Source organism: Schistocerca cancellata, chromosome 4 (genome assembly GCF_023864275.1).
Source record: "Schistocerca cancellata isolate TAMUIC-IGC-003103 chromosome 4, iqSchCanc2.1, whole genome shotgun sequence".
Lineage (NCBI taxonomy): Eukaryota > Metazoa > Arthropoda > Insecta > Orthoptera > Acrididae > Schistocerca > Schistocerca cancellata.
This window is the reverse complement of record NC_064629.1, coordinates 345,433,902-345,451,854: the sequence shown is the minus strand read 5'-3', so window position 1 is coordinate 345,451,854 and position 17,953 is coordinate 345,433,902. Positions and strand designations below refer to the sequence as shown.

Below are 17,953 nucleotides of genomic sequence, written 5' to 3'. Positions count from 1 at the left end.
CTGATGGTGCTCCTGGTCATTTTAAAGATAGTTATCAACTGTTTGAATTAAGTCGCTTGTGCCAACTGACTGGGTATACAGTGCTACTGGTGACAGGAAGGAGCCTTGTGATGGTGTAGGAGGCCTGCTGAAGTACCATGCTACAAAACATAATTATTACAGACCAAATACAGCTGCAATTTAGAATGCTGGGGATTTTACTAGAGTGTGAAATCTTACACATCCACAGCTCTCACCCTTTTGTCCAAAGAGAAAATCTAAGAATTCCATGAACAGAGAAAAGAATGGTCCATACAAACTACTCCTATGAAAGGAATTCAGAAGACACATTTCTGGACTGAAAGTGATGGGCAAACTCATATCCCATACACTTTAAAGAGCAAGAAAGATGAAATTTCATTTGTTCAGCCAACACCTCAAAAACAGCAGGATAATATTCAGATTCACAACTTGAGAAGAGTGTGTATGAGTTAAATGAAATTGTAGAGAACTTTCTGCTACCACATGGACTAGCTGCTGGATATAGGTTTCCAGCTGAAGGACAGCAACAACACCATCAGTGCTCACTTCCTGTTCACAATGTTTTGATGAATGTAAGTGCTCCAGATCCTATTGGATGAAAAGGAAGGCATCACTCTATATCAAAGGAAGATAGGCCCTACTGAAGAAGTGGAATACATTTTTTCATTGACTGGCCAATTTCAGTACAAAACAGAGTGCACAGGAGTTGTATAAATTGAAACCCTTAAGTCTTTGGACCATTCACATATCTTTTGGAACCATTTAAAATGCTTGAAAAATGAGTCTCTTACTCATCTTCCAAAACTAAAATTGTTACATAAGGCTAGGTTTTGATTTTTATGAGCCTGCTATATGATAATGTTAGGTAACTAATGAAGTGAAGTGGCAGTGAATTGAAATTAATGCACAACTTGACTGGTATCAACTTACAGGATACACCTTGAGGTATCAAGGAATCATAAGTTTGGTAATGGAAGGTAGTGCGAGGAGTACAAATTGTAGAGGGAGACCAAGGCTTGACTGAGCTAGTTCAAATGTATTCGAGTTTTAATATACTTACCACCACCACCACCACCACCACCACCACCAACAGAATTACTACATAAACCATTGTTGTTGTGGTGGTCTTCAGTTAAGACTAGTGCGATGGAACTATCTGTGCTAGTGTATTCTATGGAAGTTTGTTGATCTCTGTACAACTACTGCAACCTACATCAATTTGAACCCTACAGAAACCTTATGGCTCTGTGACACACTTCAGACTTATCTCATAACAAAATAATTTAATACATTCTGAGTAAAGAGATTTTTTCATGTAATATGTGATAACACAAGACATTATTATTATTATTATTATTATTATTATTATTAATAATATTATTATTATTATCTGCAACTTATATGAAGGCTTGGGCTGTGTTAAAGTAGTCAGCTTGCAATAGAACTCAAACATCAGCTAATTGGATCTATAGATTGAAAGGGACTAGACTTAAGCAAATGTTGTGCCCTAGGTAATGACTGAGTGTCCATCATGAGTCACAAAGACAGTAGTGTGCAGACAAAACAAAAATAGCACTTCTTGTACATCCATCCATTGTGCGTGTTGCAATTTAAATGTAGCCCATAATGGTGTTGCAGAACCTAATTAAAAATGTGACATGTTTCTTGACAAATTTCAGAAGATCTAAAAAAATTTTGGCCATAGAAAGCCACGGGGGTAGGATTTAAAAACTTACTTGGTGAATACTTCCAACGCAAAACTAAAACCACTTAACCTTGTATGTTAGGCTGGGAGGTACAATGCCATATATGGAGTTTAAGAAATATGTTGATTATCAGAAAAGTCTGACAAACACAATTCTTACAAATTATTCATGTAATGAGCAGAGGCTACCAATAGTTCTCTAAAAAGAGAATGGGAACTTTGTTACTCATTTAGTAATTTAGTGCAAAGTACCATAAAAGGTCAGTATGGGATCTCAAATGTTGCAATCTAAGAGTATGGATGTTGCAGTTGCTCATGATGTCTTATAAATGACATTACAAGTAGTTAGCACCAAACGATCACTCGACAAACTTCTTGATGAAGCTCTCAGCATCTTTGAAAGATTGGGTGTCAACTGTAAACTTGGTAACAAAAGAAGAAAGGCAATAAAGAAGCAGTTCACTGAGACATAAATGGCTAATGGAGCTAATAATGAAATTTAAATAATTTTTTATCCAATGACTGACACTATTTATCTGCTACTAAATCAGTAGTTTAAAAGACTAAAGATAGCTATAAATGTGTACAGAGAAATGCAACCTTTGCCCATGTCTGTTGCCTGTAACAAAGATCTTAAAAATGAAGCACCTAAATTTACTACAATGTTTCTCAATTTCGATCATTTATTTTTCTAAAATAATATACCACTTTCAGAAGAAAAATAGAGAGCAAAATTATTTAAGCAAGACAAAACTTTAGGTTACTGACAACATAAGTTCAGTTACCAGTATTTATTTTGACATGGATTTTCATTGACACATACTTCTTTCATATTGATGTTTAGTTTCTTTTTGTCTTGCAGTGTTGCTTTATTTTATGAAGAAAAGTGTGTGGACCATATTTTATTTAACTAAGTCCTTTTGCCTGAATTAGGCAGTCATCAGATTTAAAACTAAAGCTGTTTTAAACCTGAAAGACTGCCCAATTCAACTGAAACTGGTTATAACATTTTATTTAACTGTGATCAAGACTGTTTTGTTCACAGAACAATAAAACATCACTATCTTCACTTGCAATATGATGCTGCCTTTCTGTAGCACTGTATTTAAAAAAAATGTTTATTTTCGTCATTCGTCTGTGATGTGTGTGCAGGTTTTTCATAAATGGTATTTTTAAATTTTATTTAAATTTTCTTCAGGTAATAAGGAAAGTTGAGGTTTAATGTCCCATAGACAATGAGGACATTAAAGGTTAGCAGGAAGTCAGGTGAGGTAAGAGTGTGGAAGGAAATCCTCACCAAAGGAACCTTACTGATATTTGCCTTAAGTTATTTAGTGAAACTGTGGAAACTTCAATCTAGAGTGCTGAGCCAAGTTGTCCCGAATAAAAGTCCTGTGTCTCACTCAGTGGTGCATCACTGTTACTTTCGTTTGGTGTGTAGTATTTCTTATGCGAAATGTTGTAGGGACAAAAATTGTTTCAGGTGTTGAAATATCAGAATAAATATCATTAAAATGATTCGGTTTACTCAAGTATTAAAAATAACACATTTTGAAAAAGTTTAACCTTTTTTAATTTAGGTACTTGCTTTGGGTCCCTAATGATTGTGGTTTCAACCCTACTTGGACTGCTATTGTTAATAATACCACAAGATTATGGTTTGTGGTTTACCCATTTCAGACTTGCTTTGGCTTCCAATGTTTTCATTGTTCGGTTGTCATTTCAAAGATTGTTTAGGCATTCCAACAACTCTCTTGAAAGTCTGTCTTGATATTGTTCTTTCTTAGTTACTTAAATTGAGACTTTTGTTTTACCCCTGTTTTAGTCAAGATGGGCCCCCAAATTGGTCGTATGTCCACTTCACAGGGTGCCTCTGCCTTCGCCTCTCTCTCTCTCTCTCTCTCTCTCTCTCTCTCTCTCTCTCAGGTTCTTTCCTTGCTTCCTGTGCCGAGACCCCCCCCCCCCCCCTGCCCCCAAGCCGCACTGTATGATGTCTGCCATGTACCGTAGTGAATGTATTCACTAACCTACTACAAGCTAATGTCACATGTAATTAGTTTTCTACCAACTTAAACTACTGTTGATATTCGCAAGCAGTTTGCACTTTGTACCATCACAGTGTTCGTGAAGTTTAATAATTTGGAGGTATCGCCAGCCATATGTGCGTTATGATTTGAAGATGCGGTTTCTGCAGTTTCCACCGACACTAATATGTGTTAATTATTTTGTTGTGTTCTGTACTTTTGTTTAAATTACATTAAAATTTTTACTCTTGGATTGTTTTATACAAGAGAAATGACAATTGATTATGTCTTTCCATTTCAGTGGGATCCTAAAATAACAACACTCCCAGGACTGTACGTGTTTTCTGTCATTTACCTCAAGATTGCTGGATTGTTTATGGGGCAAGATTTTTGTGACGTACATGGTCTTCGCGTCTTTAATGTTTTCCTCTGTCTTGCTAACTTTATCCTGATTTACAGACTACAACGACAGATAAGCACCTTGGTAAGCTACATGACAGCAAAGTTTATCGTAAAATGTATTTATGTTAATGATTTGTGAGAAATGTTTAATTACTGTTAACTGGAAAGTTCTGTAAGGTGTAACTGCTTGTTCCAGTTACATGTCCACATACAGAAACTAGTCACTCATAGGGAGAATCCTTTTTTTACAAATCACAGGTGACTGTCAGAGAAAATTAAAATCTTCAATATATAAATGTGGTTAGTTACCAAAGTGTCAGTTACAAAGAAATGTGTAAATGATAATATTTTTTTATATAAGCTATGTAATTTCATTGTTGCTGTTTGAGCTTCTAACAAGGGAACCTCCCCATCGCACCCCCCCTCAGATTTAGTTATAAGTTGGCACAGTGGATAGGCCTTGAAAAACTGAACACAGGTCAGTTGAGAAAACAGGAAGTAGTTGTGTGGAACTACGAAAAAAATAAGCAAAATATACAAACTGAGTAGTCCATGCGCAAGATGGGCAACATCAGGGATAGTGTGAGCTCAGGAGCGCCGTGGTCCCATGGTTAGCGTGAGCAGCTGCGGAACGAGAGGTCTTTGGTTCAAGTCTTCCCTCGAGTGAAAAGTTTAATTTTTTATTTTCAGGCAATTATTATCTGTACGTCCGATCCGAGGTAACTGCGTCGTAGTATGGGGACGCTACACCTAAACAAACATCGAAACACACAATGTCAGTTGACTATAGTGCACGGAAGAGAGGGTATTTCTGCTAATGAGGCTCCCTGGCTGGCAGTTGACTGTTAGCTACTTTGGATGAGAGTGGATTAAATACACGAGATGTATTCCGTGGGCAATGTGAATCCAGCAAATATAGCTCGCGACTTCAATAACAAAGTCAATGAATATTTTCCGAACTGTAAGAAATCGGAAAGTTCCTTAAGGGATCGAATGATCGTCGAACATTTGTATGATTATTTCCTACATTTGTTGATTAAAAGTATGTGTGGTGATGACGACGATACATTGCTGATTGCTGCGGGGTTGTATGTACTAGATGATGGGATTGTTGATGATCCGTACGAAGAACACGAAGAGGAAATACTGTGACTTCAATCTGATGGTATTTCTTTGGGTTACATGAAGGAAATGCTCCAATACAGGTTACTGTCCAAACCAATTAAGACGCAAATACACATTATGGCGTGAAGTAACAAATTTAAGAAATTTAAAGAGATGGAGGAAAAAAGCACAATTAAATATTGCAAAGAAGTCGTGGAACGAGGTGGAACCCGAAGACAGAAGTTCAGTGAACTAGAAAACCATGTATACTGACAATTTATTAAAGCCAGAAATGAATTAAGTGCAGTGCATGTTACAGACCTACAGATTTGGGGATTGCATTACGCTAAACAAATTGGCCTGGACTTCAAGGCTTCATCGCATTGGCTTGTCACGTTCAAAAGAAACTACAAAAGTACGAGCAGGAAGATTATGAAATATGTAAGCAAGAACTACATGAATAAACTGGAAGAACTTTGTGTTCCAAGACGTTTGCTACAGAAACTAAAGTCAGATTCCAACAGTATGAAGATGCATATATTATCAACACAGATCAGTCTGGTTTCAACTATGAAATGAAATCGACCCACACATTATCGTTAGTTGGAGAAGGCGACACGGAATGTACTGTAGACCAGCTGCATGCCACTTCACATAGTTACACCATACAATATGCTCTGAGCAAAGCAGGATTTCTTTTACCTACATTTTATTTATGTTTGCAGGGAAAAATGGTGTATTTGGATCGCAAGTTCAGCAACAGGTGAATAGGGTACTTGCGCAAATGCCGAATGTTATTGTGAATTGCAGTGCATCAGGAAAAGTGGAGAAAAGACTAGTGAAAGACTTTAATGAACGTGTGGTTTCTCCTTACGCGGACAAAGATTTTGCCTTACTCCTTGACAGCTATACAGGACAGAAGGATCAGGATTTGTACAATTTTAGTGTGGGAATAGGCGTGATTACCATTCCTCCAGGTTGTACACCTCTTGTGAAACCGTTAGATGTGTTTGGTTTTTGGCAAGTGAATTACTTTGTGAAAAGATTCTATGATTTTGCAAAGCTGCACAGGTACACAGAGCAGTATTGTTTATGTGATCGTGTGTCAATTATCGAAGTTCAGGCACCCACACATAATCAACTTCCCTCTCCAAAATTCCAGGACATGTTCAGATTTGCTTGGAAGCATGCAGGATTTGATGGTCTACACACGGAAAATTTTGAAAACATTAAAAACATATGTTTTGACAGAGCACAGGGAAAACTGTGCGACTGTGGAACTGTTGCATTCATTTGTTGCAGTTTATATGACACTCTTATGTTTTCATCACTTTTTTGGGAGTGATTATCACATCCACAAGAAAACCTAAATCGGGCAAGGTAGAAGAATCTTTTTACCCATTCGCCAAGTGTACTAGTTAGGTGGGTCGACAACGTCACCAGTGTCGTATAGAATATATCAGACATGTTTTCCTGTGGAGGAATCGGTTGACCTATGACCTTGCGATCAGATGTTTTCGGTTCCCATTGGAAAGGCACATACTTTCGTCTACTAATTGCACGGTTTTTCGGCGCGGTCGCGAAACACAGACACTAAACTTATTACAGTGAACAGAGACGTCAATGAACGAATGGACAGATTGGCAGATCATAACTTTGCGAAAATAAAGAAAGTAAACTTTTCACTCGAGGGAAGACTTCAAGCAAGGACCTCTCGTTCCGCAGCTGCTCATGCTAACCACGGGACCAGGGTGCTCCTCAGCTCACACTGTCCTTGATGTTGCCTATCTTGCGCATGGACTACTCAGTTTGTATATTTTGCTTATTTTTTTTCATAGTTCCACACAACTTCTTCCTGTTTTCTCGATTGATCTGTGTTCAGTTTTTCAAGGCCTATCCACTGTGCCAACTTATGACTAAACCTGAAGGGGGTGCGATGGGGAGGTTCCCTTGTAAGAAGCAACATCTTTTACACCACTGGAACTGAAATTATGGCTTCCAAAAAGTGACTGCTGAATTGCCTGCTTCGTGTCTCTCCATATGAACAATGGTTGGTATTCCAGCAACCCTGGTACTGTCCTTCCATCACTTTGATATTGTGATGCACTGTGTGCTTCAAAGAGATAAGAGAGGAAATACAAGTCAATGGGCACTTAATTGCTTTGTAATACGGAGGTGTTTTCCTTTTTAGATTTCAGTAAAAACTGTTAGTACTGAAAAATGAAAACACTTTTCATTCTAACGACATGTTTTTCAGTTTCTCTAGTTTATAATGAAGTAGCACTCTGAATAAGTTTGACATAATAGCGGATTTGTATTCAGTGCCCTAACAAAAAGGAATGAAAGGTATTTTTGTGGACCTATGTAATCGTTTATAATGTAGTCATTTTATTGTTTTGCGCTTTTAAATGAAATGCAAATGTTTGGCTTGCTATCACATCACAGATGATCCTCTTAATCTAAATTGAATAGTATGCTTGGGATAAACACTTGTTTGTTTGTTTGTTAACTGTTTTTGAGGGGAGATGGCGTGATAGCAGGAAATGTTTGGCAGATGAGTGCAAATGAGAAGGGATCTTGCCACAGCTTTGAGTATCTCATTGTTTCCTGTTCTACACCACTTTGCATTTTTTTTTAAACTACACTGAAGAGTTATTAAGCATCTAAGCTTCAGTTTGGCTGTTGTAGTTGAAGCCAACTGAAAGACTTCGTTTTGTGATTCATGGAGAGTAAAACAATAATACAAAAGTTTAACCCTCCTCCATCCAGATGCATGACTGCTTTCAAAACTAAGATTTCTATTTATAATTGTAAATGTGAATTCTCTCTTCTGTTGTCTCATGCCTATTAATAAGCTACATGTAACTAATAACCATGGTCTTTGTGAACATTATAAGTTAAAAAAAAATTGATGTTATATAGAAGCAGCTAATGGCACAATTGTCTGTTCAAATGTGGAAAAACAATAATATGGAAAAGATACACTGCTACTCACCATGTAGAGGAGGCATTGACTTGCAGACAGGCACAATGGAAGGGGTGCTAGAAATATATAAGCTTTCGAAGTCCTTTCTCTGAAGTAGAAATCTCACTCATTCATTCAACAACTCTCACTCACATGGCTACTGTCTGTGCTTGCTAGGGCCTGACTGCATCTAATGCTAGCAGATTGCTCTATTATTTTTGTTTTTAGCCTTCCATAAAATGTGTTAGTTTTGAAAAATGAAAGCACTTTTCGTTACAGTCACATGTTTTTCAGTTCTCTAGTTTATTTTTAGTCACACTAGGAATAAACTTGTTGTAATAGCAGGCAAGGTCAGATATGAATTCAGTGGCCTAACAAAAAGAATAATGAAAAATATTATTGTGGACCTATGTAATCTTTTGTAATGTAGTTATTTCATTGTTTTGCACCTGAATAAAATGTACATCTAAGGCTTAATATCACATCTCAGGTGGCCCTCCTGATCTAATGTGAATAGTATGCTTGTAGTAAATGCTTGTGGTAGTTTATTTGTTAATTTTTTTCAGGGGAGGTGGTGTGATGGCAGGAAATGTTTGGCAGATGAGTGCAAATGGAGGGATCTGGCCACAGCTTTGAATATGTCCCTGTTTCCTGTTCTCTACTACTTTGCATTCTTTTACTACACTGAGCAGTTATCAACTTTTACTGTGTTACTGACATATTCATTGTCTCTTACTGAATATACCAAAGAATCTGCCATAATGGGTAAGTTTATTTCTGAATAATGGCTTTTTGTACATGTCTGTCAAATGCCTTACCAATGTTGATTGTTGTTGTTGTCACCTACCTGCTAGTAATGTCAGTCTGTATCAGAAAATCTTTCTGTAAATAGTGTATTATGAAAGCAAGTAAGCAGCCTATGTGAGCTCCAGTTAATCATCGGATGCTTTACAGCCCTCCCCCCCCCACCCTCCCCCAATACCACCATAGTATTTTTAGAGTCATTCAAAGAAAGTTGACACTCAGTAGCACAAAAATACCCAGATTGTGCAGTATTAGTTGGAGTTGTGATTAAGATACAGAGTAGAGACTGGGTCACCTATGGATGCATTGCAGATGCTACAGTCTTGTGAAGTAGTTCTGAACCCATTTTCTCAAAATTGTCATAAGCGGCTAGTTTGACAAGCCAAACACAATAAACATATTGTAGACCTTGTAGCTGCAAACAAGCTTGACCTTCTTGACAGTGTCAGACCAGTATTTGTAATGTCATTGTAGTGACAGTGGTTACGAAAGTTTAAAAAATCCATCAAGAATGCTAGTAGAGTATTTTTACTGGAAAAAGGTTAGGTAAGCAGTTGTTGGATCCTACTTAGACAATGAACGGACATCATTTAGTTAAAATATAATGGACATAGAGCATTTATGGGCAAAGTTTAACTAACTGTAAATTGTGCTGTGGAAAAGTATGTACCAAGTATGTGGGTTAAGGACAGAAAAAGTCCCACTGTGGTTGAATAACAAAATGCTAAGGATGCGGATATGGTTGCACCCTTGGAGGGGGGGGGGGGGGGGGGGAGATAGAACAGAGAGAACAGACGTGTTGACAGGCAAAAGTTATTAGATAGAATGGTCTTGCTGAGAACCTGAGAAAATAATTGTCCTACATAAAATCATGAAGCTGGTCAAAGGCTTCTGTACAGTCAGTCATCAGCCAATCTGGCGTGATATGCAGTGACTCCCTGAGTGGATTGCAAGCATTCGACCAGTGTTCTTCTCGGGACCCTTTGGTGCGCGGTATTCAAGATGCTGTTTTTGCTCTTGCCGAGTGTGGTCGTTCAGCGATGTTTGTGTGGACTCCGGGCCACATCGGCATTCCAGGAAACGAACATGTCGATCGGTGCGCCAAGCAGGCCACCCCTGGAGCTTGGTCTTGTGGAAAGAGACCTCCGGTCAGCCCTACATTGCAAGGTCCGCGATGCCTGGAGCTCTGAATGGTCTGTCTTGAACGCACCAAATAAGCTCCTCATGGTCTAGTCGTCCATGGCTGTATGGAACTCATCCTTGAGGGGCAAGTGTAGGGACTCAGTTGTTCTCTGCCGTCTCCGAATTGGACATACACGGTTCACCCACAGCTATCTCCTTTGTGGTGAGAACCCGCCCAAGTGTCGCTGTGATGCAGGGCTGACAGTGGTCCGTCTTCTGATGGACTGCCCCCTTTTAGCCCCCTTGCGGCAGTCCTTTAATTTACCAGCTGCACTTCCTTTAATTTTAGGTGACGATGCCTCTATAGCTGACTCAGTTTTATGTTTTATCTGTGCAGCTGGGTTTTATCACTCGCTCTAGTGTGGGCGCTCTCGCATGATTTCTCAGGCTACACCCACTCCAGAGACTTTTAATTGTGATGTGGATACCAAAATAGTGTCTTTTATGGTAACAAGTTGTGTTGGTACCTCTATCAATGCTTTCCAGCTGGAGGCTCCTCGTTTGTAGTTGACCCTTTACCTGATCCATCAACCACTGTAGTGTTTTACTCTAGTGAACTATTTGCAGTGCTCCTTTTAAGTATCCTCTATTTTGTGTTGTGTTGTTGTGTTGTGTGTGATAGGAAAGATTAGGGCTCGTACAGAGGCATATAGGCAGTCATTTTTCCCTTGAACAGGGGACTGATGACCTCGATGTTTAGCCCCATCAAACCCCAAAACCAACCAACCAATCTGGCATGGCAATAGAAGGCAGCAAAAAGAGAGCTGAAATTTCAAATTTCACATTTATAAATTCACACAGGAGAATTGTAAAGAGATACTATTAGTCGACTGCCACACACTCCTGTATAGAGGACAAGGAAATAGGCTTCCCTGGCATTGAGAAGCAAGTAAATGAGTTAAAAGCAAATAAGTTGCCATGTCCAGATAGAATCCCAATTTGGTTTTACAAAGATTTCTCTTTGGCAGTGGCCCCCTACTTGTTTTTATCCTGAACTAGCTGTAGTGCCTGGCATTTCCTGGGATGTTTAATATCTGCAACACAAAGTGATTGGCCCTGTGCCTTGTTGATATAGCGAATGCAAGCCACATGGGAAACTGCAGTTGCATTGTCAGCAGTCATAATTGAATCACTGGGTGTCAATTGAATGCAATGAATGAATACATCTTCACCTGCACATTCATAAAAATCAGGTTGTAGGCTTCCGGTTCTGACTTCTGCAAATATTCATCAATTTAAAAACCAAAAGTTTTGTAATAATAATTACATCACAAATTATGCTTTGATTTCTTTTTAAATTACAAATTAAAGTAGTATATCTGGCAAATTAAAGTAGTATATCTGTCATGCATAATGTGCTTGTCAGAATGGTTCGTGACACTGTTTCTTCCCAAATGTTCATTATGGGATCACATAGAAATTTGAGGTAAATTGGCCAAGAACTTTCATAGATTTTTTCCTAACAACCTTTCCACTTTGTTTCAAGTTAGATAACAAAATCTTATGTAGATAGTGATCTTCCTCTTGTCTTGAAGGTAAAGTGTGCAATATTTAATCAGGATTGGAGTGGAATTCTAGATTTGTATGAATTACTAGCAAACAAACAGGCACCCTTCTTTATATATAGATCACTTGCCCAGTGCAATGTTCCAAGCAAATAAGAAAAAAACACTAGTAACTCTCATATACGAGAAAGGTAAAAGAAATGGCCCATCAAACTACATAACAGTATCCTTAACATTGGTTTACATCAGAAGTCTTGAGTAAGTTCTAGGTTTGAATATAATAAATCTCTTTGACAGAGCAGCAAGAATTAGAAAGCATTGTTTGTGCGAAACTCCACTTGGCCTTTTCTCACACAATATCCTGTGAACCATGGATGAAGGGCAACAGGCAGATACCATATTTCTAGATTTCTGGAAATCATTTGTCACAGTGCTCCACTGCAGACTGTTAACGAAGGTCCAAGCATATGGAATTGATTCCCAGATACGTGAGTGGCTCGAAGACTTCTTAAGTAATAGAACCCAGTATGTTGTCCTTAAGGGTGAGTGTTCATCACAGAAGGATATCATCATGAGTGCCCCATAGGACCACTGTTTCTTTTTGTGTAGATAAATGATCTAACAGGTAGGTTGAGTGGCAGTTGGTAACTGTTTGCTGATGTTGCTGTAGTGTAGAGGGAAGTGTCGTCATTGAGTGACAATAGGAGGATACTGGATGGAATTTCTGCTCGATTTGATGAATGACAGCTATCCCTAAATGTAGAAAGATGTAAGTTAATGTTGATAAGTAGGATAAACAATCCTCTTATGTTCAAATGCAGTACGAGGTATGGTCAAAAAGTTACAGGAATTTTTGTTTCTCAAAGTATCTTAATTTGTTCATCAACAACAGCATTGTCCCCTTCAAAGTAATTTCCCTTATATATAGTACACTTATGCCAGTGCTTTTTCCAATCTTGAAAGCTCTTCTAGAACTCGCTTTTCGTTATGGTGTTTAGCTCCTTCAGTGATTCTGTTCAGTGGTGGCAAAACAACGTTCTTTATGGTTCTCTTCAACACCCGGAACAGAGAGAAGTCCAGGGGGGCATGCCTGGTGAATACAGTGGCTGAGACAACATATTGGTTTTGTTTATTGCCAAAAAATAAAAAAGAAGCATTGAAATGTGAGCGGGAGCATTATCTTGATGCAATTTCCATGAGTGGTTTTTCCGCAGTGCTGGTCGTTTTCTTCGGATTGCTTTACTCAAATAGTGCATAACTTCCAGATAGTATTCCTTAATGACCGTATGAGTGAAAGGCAGGAACTCATGATTCACTATGCCATTGTATTGAAGAAAACGAGAAGAACCTTCACATAAGATCAAACTTTTTTCATGTCTCTGCAGGCAGTTTCCATAGGAACGATTGCAGCTTGTTGAGACATCATGCCCATATATACGTGTTTCATCACCTGTTATAATCTTCTTTAGAAGTTCTGGATCGCTATCTACTTCATTTAGCAATTGCTGAGTGATGTCTACAATAGTGGCAGAGTAAGCCAATCAGAGGCCTGAGGTGGTGAAACTAAATGAAGCCCTCAGTCTGCTTGGAAACTGATATACACTGCTTGACAGTTGCAAAGGAACAGAGGCATTGTGGGACAGAAATAATACCGGGAAGTAGTAAATGACTTGAAACGCAGTGCGTACATAATAGAGGTGGAGTGATATATTTATAATGAAAAATGATACAGATTTCGCCACGTAAGAAAGCAGGTTAACAGACATAAATAATGTTCATGTTTGACACAGATCAGAATCCCAACATAAAGGTTGATATCGGACTCTCAGTAAGGAATATGCCCTCCTCACACAGTAATGAACATTGTGCACCTGTTGTTCATGCTGGCTACCATATTGCCGAGGAGTCCTTGGTGGATATTGCCAGACACCTCTCTGAAGGTGGGTTTCAGTTGCACGATTCAGGGATAGAGTGTTCATTGACAAACATACCTGCCAAGAGCATCTCAGGTATATCCTATAGGGTTTAGGTCTGGGGAACATGCAGGCTGTTCCATAAGTTCAGTATCTTCACTTTCCAACATCTCAGTGGTCGTTTGTGGATGGGCATTGTCACTCATAAACAGGAAGTCAGGACCAGCTTTATCCCTAAACAGATGGACATGATCCAGAATAATCTTGTTGCAGCACCACTGTGCTTTAACAGTACCTTACCCATAGATATGCAGCAGTATTCAGACATTCTGCAGAATTCCTGCCCACACCATAATGGCTAGGCCATACCGATGATGTTTAAGAAGATTCTATGGTGAGTAATGTGTTACCCTCTCTCCACACAACTGCTAGTCAGAATCACTTGCCGCAGTGAAGTGGGATTCGGCAGACCGCTGTTGCTGACCCCCAACCAGCATGCTCCCTCCACCAACACTCTTTCTTGACAATGGCTTGGTTGAAGTGGGCTGCATTTAACTGGCTTCTGAGCTTACAAACCAGCCTGATTTAATTGCCACGAAATAGTTTTGGCAGAGACATGTACAGGTAGTGGTTGCAAGGTGTGCAGCAATCTGCCGAGGAGTGAGATGTCTGTTCCTTTTTGCCACTAGGACTATGTATCAGTTCCTTGTTGTGTGGTGGTCCGTCCACATCCACAGACGTGCTTTCTCGTAGCATTTCCATGTTCAATGGCCTTCTTTAAATGCAAGATGGTACTTCTGAACACCCTGTGGCCACAGCAGTGACACTTTGACCGACTTCAAGCCATCCAGCTGTTCATCTGTGATTGTAAGTACTCAGATAATGTCTTCCAGACATGTTGCTGTACCACACAGAATGGCACACTACTTGGCACCACAGCACCTTTGTAAAACGCCATACTGCATGAACTGTCGAATGCATATAGAGCATTGTGCACAGGTTTTGCTGCAGTTAACACATCCTGTCCTCTACATTTCCTTTTATTATCATTGCTCAGGTGTTTCATAGCATTTGGCAGCTTTTCTGTAGCAATTGGCATGTTTTTAAGCAAGTGTCAGTTGTTCTTTAGCAGTTGTCAAGTGGTGTATTTGTATTTACATTTTGTAAAAATTAAATAGTGTAGATGTAACAGCTGAAAAAACTATCAAGTATTTATAATGTGTGTACTCTACACTGTAGTAATTGTAACATAACTACTGGAAAAAATGCTACACCCTCAAGTGCTGTTCAGTTGAATCAGGGTGTAATACGTGCATACTGCACGATTGTAGTGTTAGTGATCCATTTGTCAGTCATCAGAAATCAGATGGTGTGCATGTGGCCTCTCTCTGCATCCTCTGCTTTTGCTCTGCAGGTGGTAAGTATGCTGAGTTTGGAGGTGAACAGTTTTTGCATCATTTATTCTAGGCTGCTACAATGCCTCACCAATGGCTATTTACTCATTCTGAACAGTTTCAGCTATTTGAAGGGGATTGCATTGTGGGACCTGCGGGAAGCTGGATGAACCTATCAACAGACTGCGCTACATATTGGGCACAATGTATTGGTGATGTGCCAGTGCTGTCAACATTGTTCTGTGGAACCTTCCCATAACTAGACAAGGTTTTGAACATTGGTGTAGTACAGATGCATGTCAAGATTGATGCATTGTGCTAGCAATGGTGACTGACTGCCATGGTCCATCATCAAACAGGAAATATGTTGCACCAGTTGTGTCATCAGGGACCATTGGAAATTGTCTGCTTGAAGCAGGATTAAGGTCAGGTGTGCCTGCCTATAGGCAGGCTACCAATGACACCATGGCACAGCCAAGCATGGCTACTCTGGTGTTGTAAAATAGTTGACAGGAGAGTGGAATGGTGCTGTGTTGTCTTCAGTGATGAGTAGGTTCTGCCTGTATGCAAGTGATGGATGTGCACATTTGTGGTGTAGACATGGTGAGCTGCCTATTCCAGAGTGCATGCGCTCAAGAGACGTGTCCCATTACTGGTTGTATGATGTGGGAGGCCCTCAGTTACAACCTGTGATCACATTTAGTGTTTCTGCAGAGTAAAGTAACCAATGCCCACTACATTGCACAGGCTGTTATCATGGTGCAGGACAATGCTGCTGTGATAAAGTGTGCTCTTTGTGTTGTAAACAACTGCCCTGCCCAGCAGGATCATGAGTGGTCCACCAATTGAATATGTATGGGAAGGAGCAGGTACGTGATCACTTTCCAGAGCCTGCAAGAACCATTGCCAAATTGCACCAAAAGGCACAAGATGCATGGGACAACATATCGCAGGTTGCCGTTCGGCATCTTTAACATTGTTTACATGTGAGAATACACACTTGTGTTGCTGCCACAGGAGAATACCAGAATATTGATGCTACTGTCTGGGCACCCTTTGCTGTGACGTGTGTTTCATTTGGCCTGAATTCATCATCATATTGATGAGCTACGTGTCACCTCGCATGTCAATAAAGTGAACTTGTGGGTGTTGCATTTTTTTGGGACAGGGTTTGCATACTTCAGTATATAGGTGAAGAACTTGGAATAGGAACCAGCATTGAGCATAGCAACCATCAGGTAGAGTGCAAAGAATTAATAAAGAATAGACTAAGAAAATTACATTTTACCATTATTGCATTGAAATTTTTAATAATATCGTTGAAATCTGTGTCATTAGGAATTTTTCTTTCAGTTGATAAAATAGACTGATTGGCTTTTTCTTCCTGATCCATTGTAAAAGTGAAGATTATTTTTATTAGTTTCACGTTAGAAAAACTTGTCTTACATGATTTGATTGGGATACAATTGGTCAAGAAGTATTAGGTTGTAAGTGATGTATAGGATGATGTCTCACTGAAGTCCCATTTAATTATAAATTGAAGAATTTCTTAGCATGTCCATCTAGCAACAACATTCACACTCATAGTGGTTGCACACGGATGCCTGTGATACCATTTCATTTCTTGCAGCACCAGCTCCTTTTCAAATTGATTGTAAAATTCTACCAGATTCTCCAGTGCTACTAACAGAGCACCATCAGAAGCTTCAAGCATAAATTTTGTTTCAACAATTTGGAAAATTTTGGTGATTTTACTCATGGCTGTGTACCATGATGATTCTTGTATACTTTGATCTGTGAATTCAAACATTTATTAATGAACTACTTCTTGAATCAATAAACCAGCATCGTGAGCTAATTCACCTGGTGGTGTTTTATTTAGCCTCCTCCTTCCTTGTTGGTCAATGTTAATGTCCATATCACATCATTTTTTTAGTGCCAAAAGTAACAATGTGTAGAACTGTTGTTCTTTCCAGCTCTGAAACCTCATTCAGGGTTTTTGATTTGGCGAGTTCTTTATCCAAAGTCATTTTTAGAGACTGTAGATACTGTTGGACTGGACTAATTTTACTTCCTCCAGTATCGTGTCAAAAGTTGATGTAGGCTGAAGAGGTAAAAATCGCATACAACTGGAAGGAGCAAGCTTGCTGCAGATACAGCATCAAGGTTTGCCTTTGATGGATCTTGCATATCTTTCAAAGTGCCCATAATTGTTTTCATGTTTGCTTGTAGACTTTAGCAGAATTGTAATCAGCATTCTAGTGAGTATCATACAAATGTTTCAGATTTTCCTCCTTTTTTTTCCTTAAAGTAATTCACCATCTTTAGGGAGACGACAAAAATGAATAAATATAACTTCTCTACAGTTCCAAAACACATGACACTAGAGGGAACACAATTATTCAACTCCACAAAGATTTAAGGAATGATTAGCTCAGGGACTGAACAGAGGTTTTGGACTGACTTCTTGATTTTTCTTTGTACTCCTCCATGTATAGCTTACATTGATGCAGCATTGTCATAACTTTGAGGCCTGCACAACATAATGTCCAGCCTATTGTTTTCTAACTACTGTTGAATATTATTTGACATATCCTCTGCAGTGTTTCCCATTTATTTTGCATATGTATGGGTCCTGGAACTTTAAATTGCCTCTTATTTACTGTACATGTTACAACATTGTTTGGGATTTAATTAAAAATTGTCTGGTTCTGGGGGCCTCCAAATTTCAAGGTCCATGAAGTTTTGGAGGCCTTCCAGGACCAGAGGCCTGACAGGCCACTCCCACTTAGTCTACCACTGGTCTGCGAGACATCGTTTTTGGTTGAAATTCAACAGTTTTGGAAGACACTGCTGCTACGTGTTTCATTCCTAAAACATAGAAAAAAAATTGTTTAGCATGAGCCAAACAATATGCTAACATCATCAGCAACG

General features: G+C 39.1%; 1 protein-coding gene across 1 annotated transcript in view; it reads left to right on the top strand.

The window, feature by feature from the left end:
* Positions 1-17,953, top strand: part of LOC126184860 (putative Dol-P-Glc:Glc(2)Man(9)GlcNAc(2)-PP-Dol alpha-1,2-glucosyltransferase) — a 97,730-nt gene that overhangs the window by 11,091 nt on the left and 68,686 nt on the right. The window contains exons 2-3 of the mRNA XM_049927475.1: positions 4,052-4,234; positions 8,788-8,986. Coding sequence (XP_049783432.1) covers positions 4,052-4,234; positions 8,788-8,986 — 382 coding nt within the window. The remainder of the gene's footprint in view (positions 1-4,051; positions 4,235-8,787; positions 8,987-17,953) is intronic.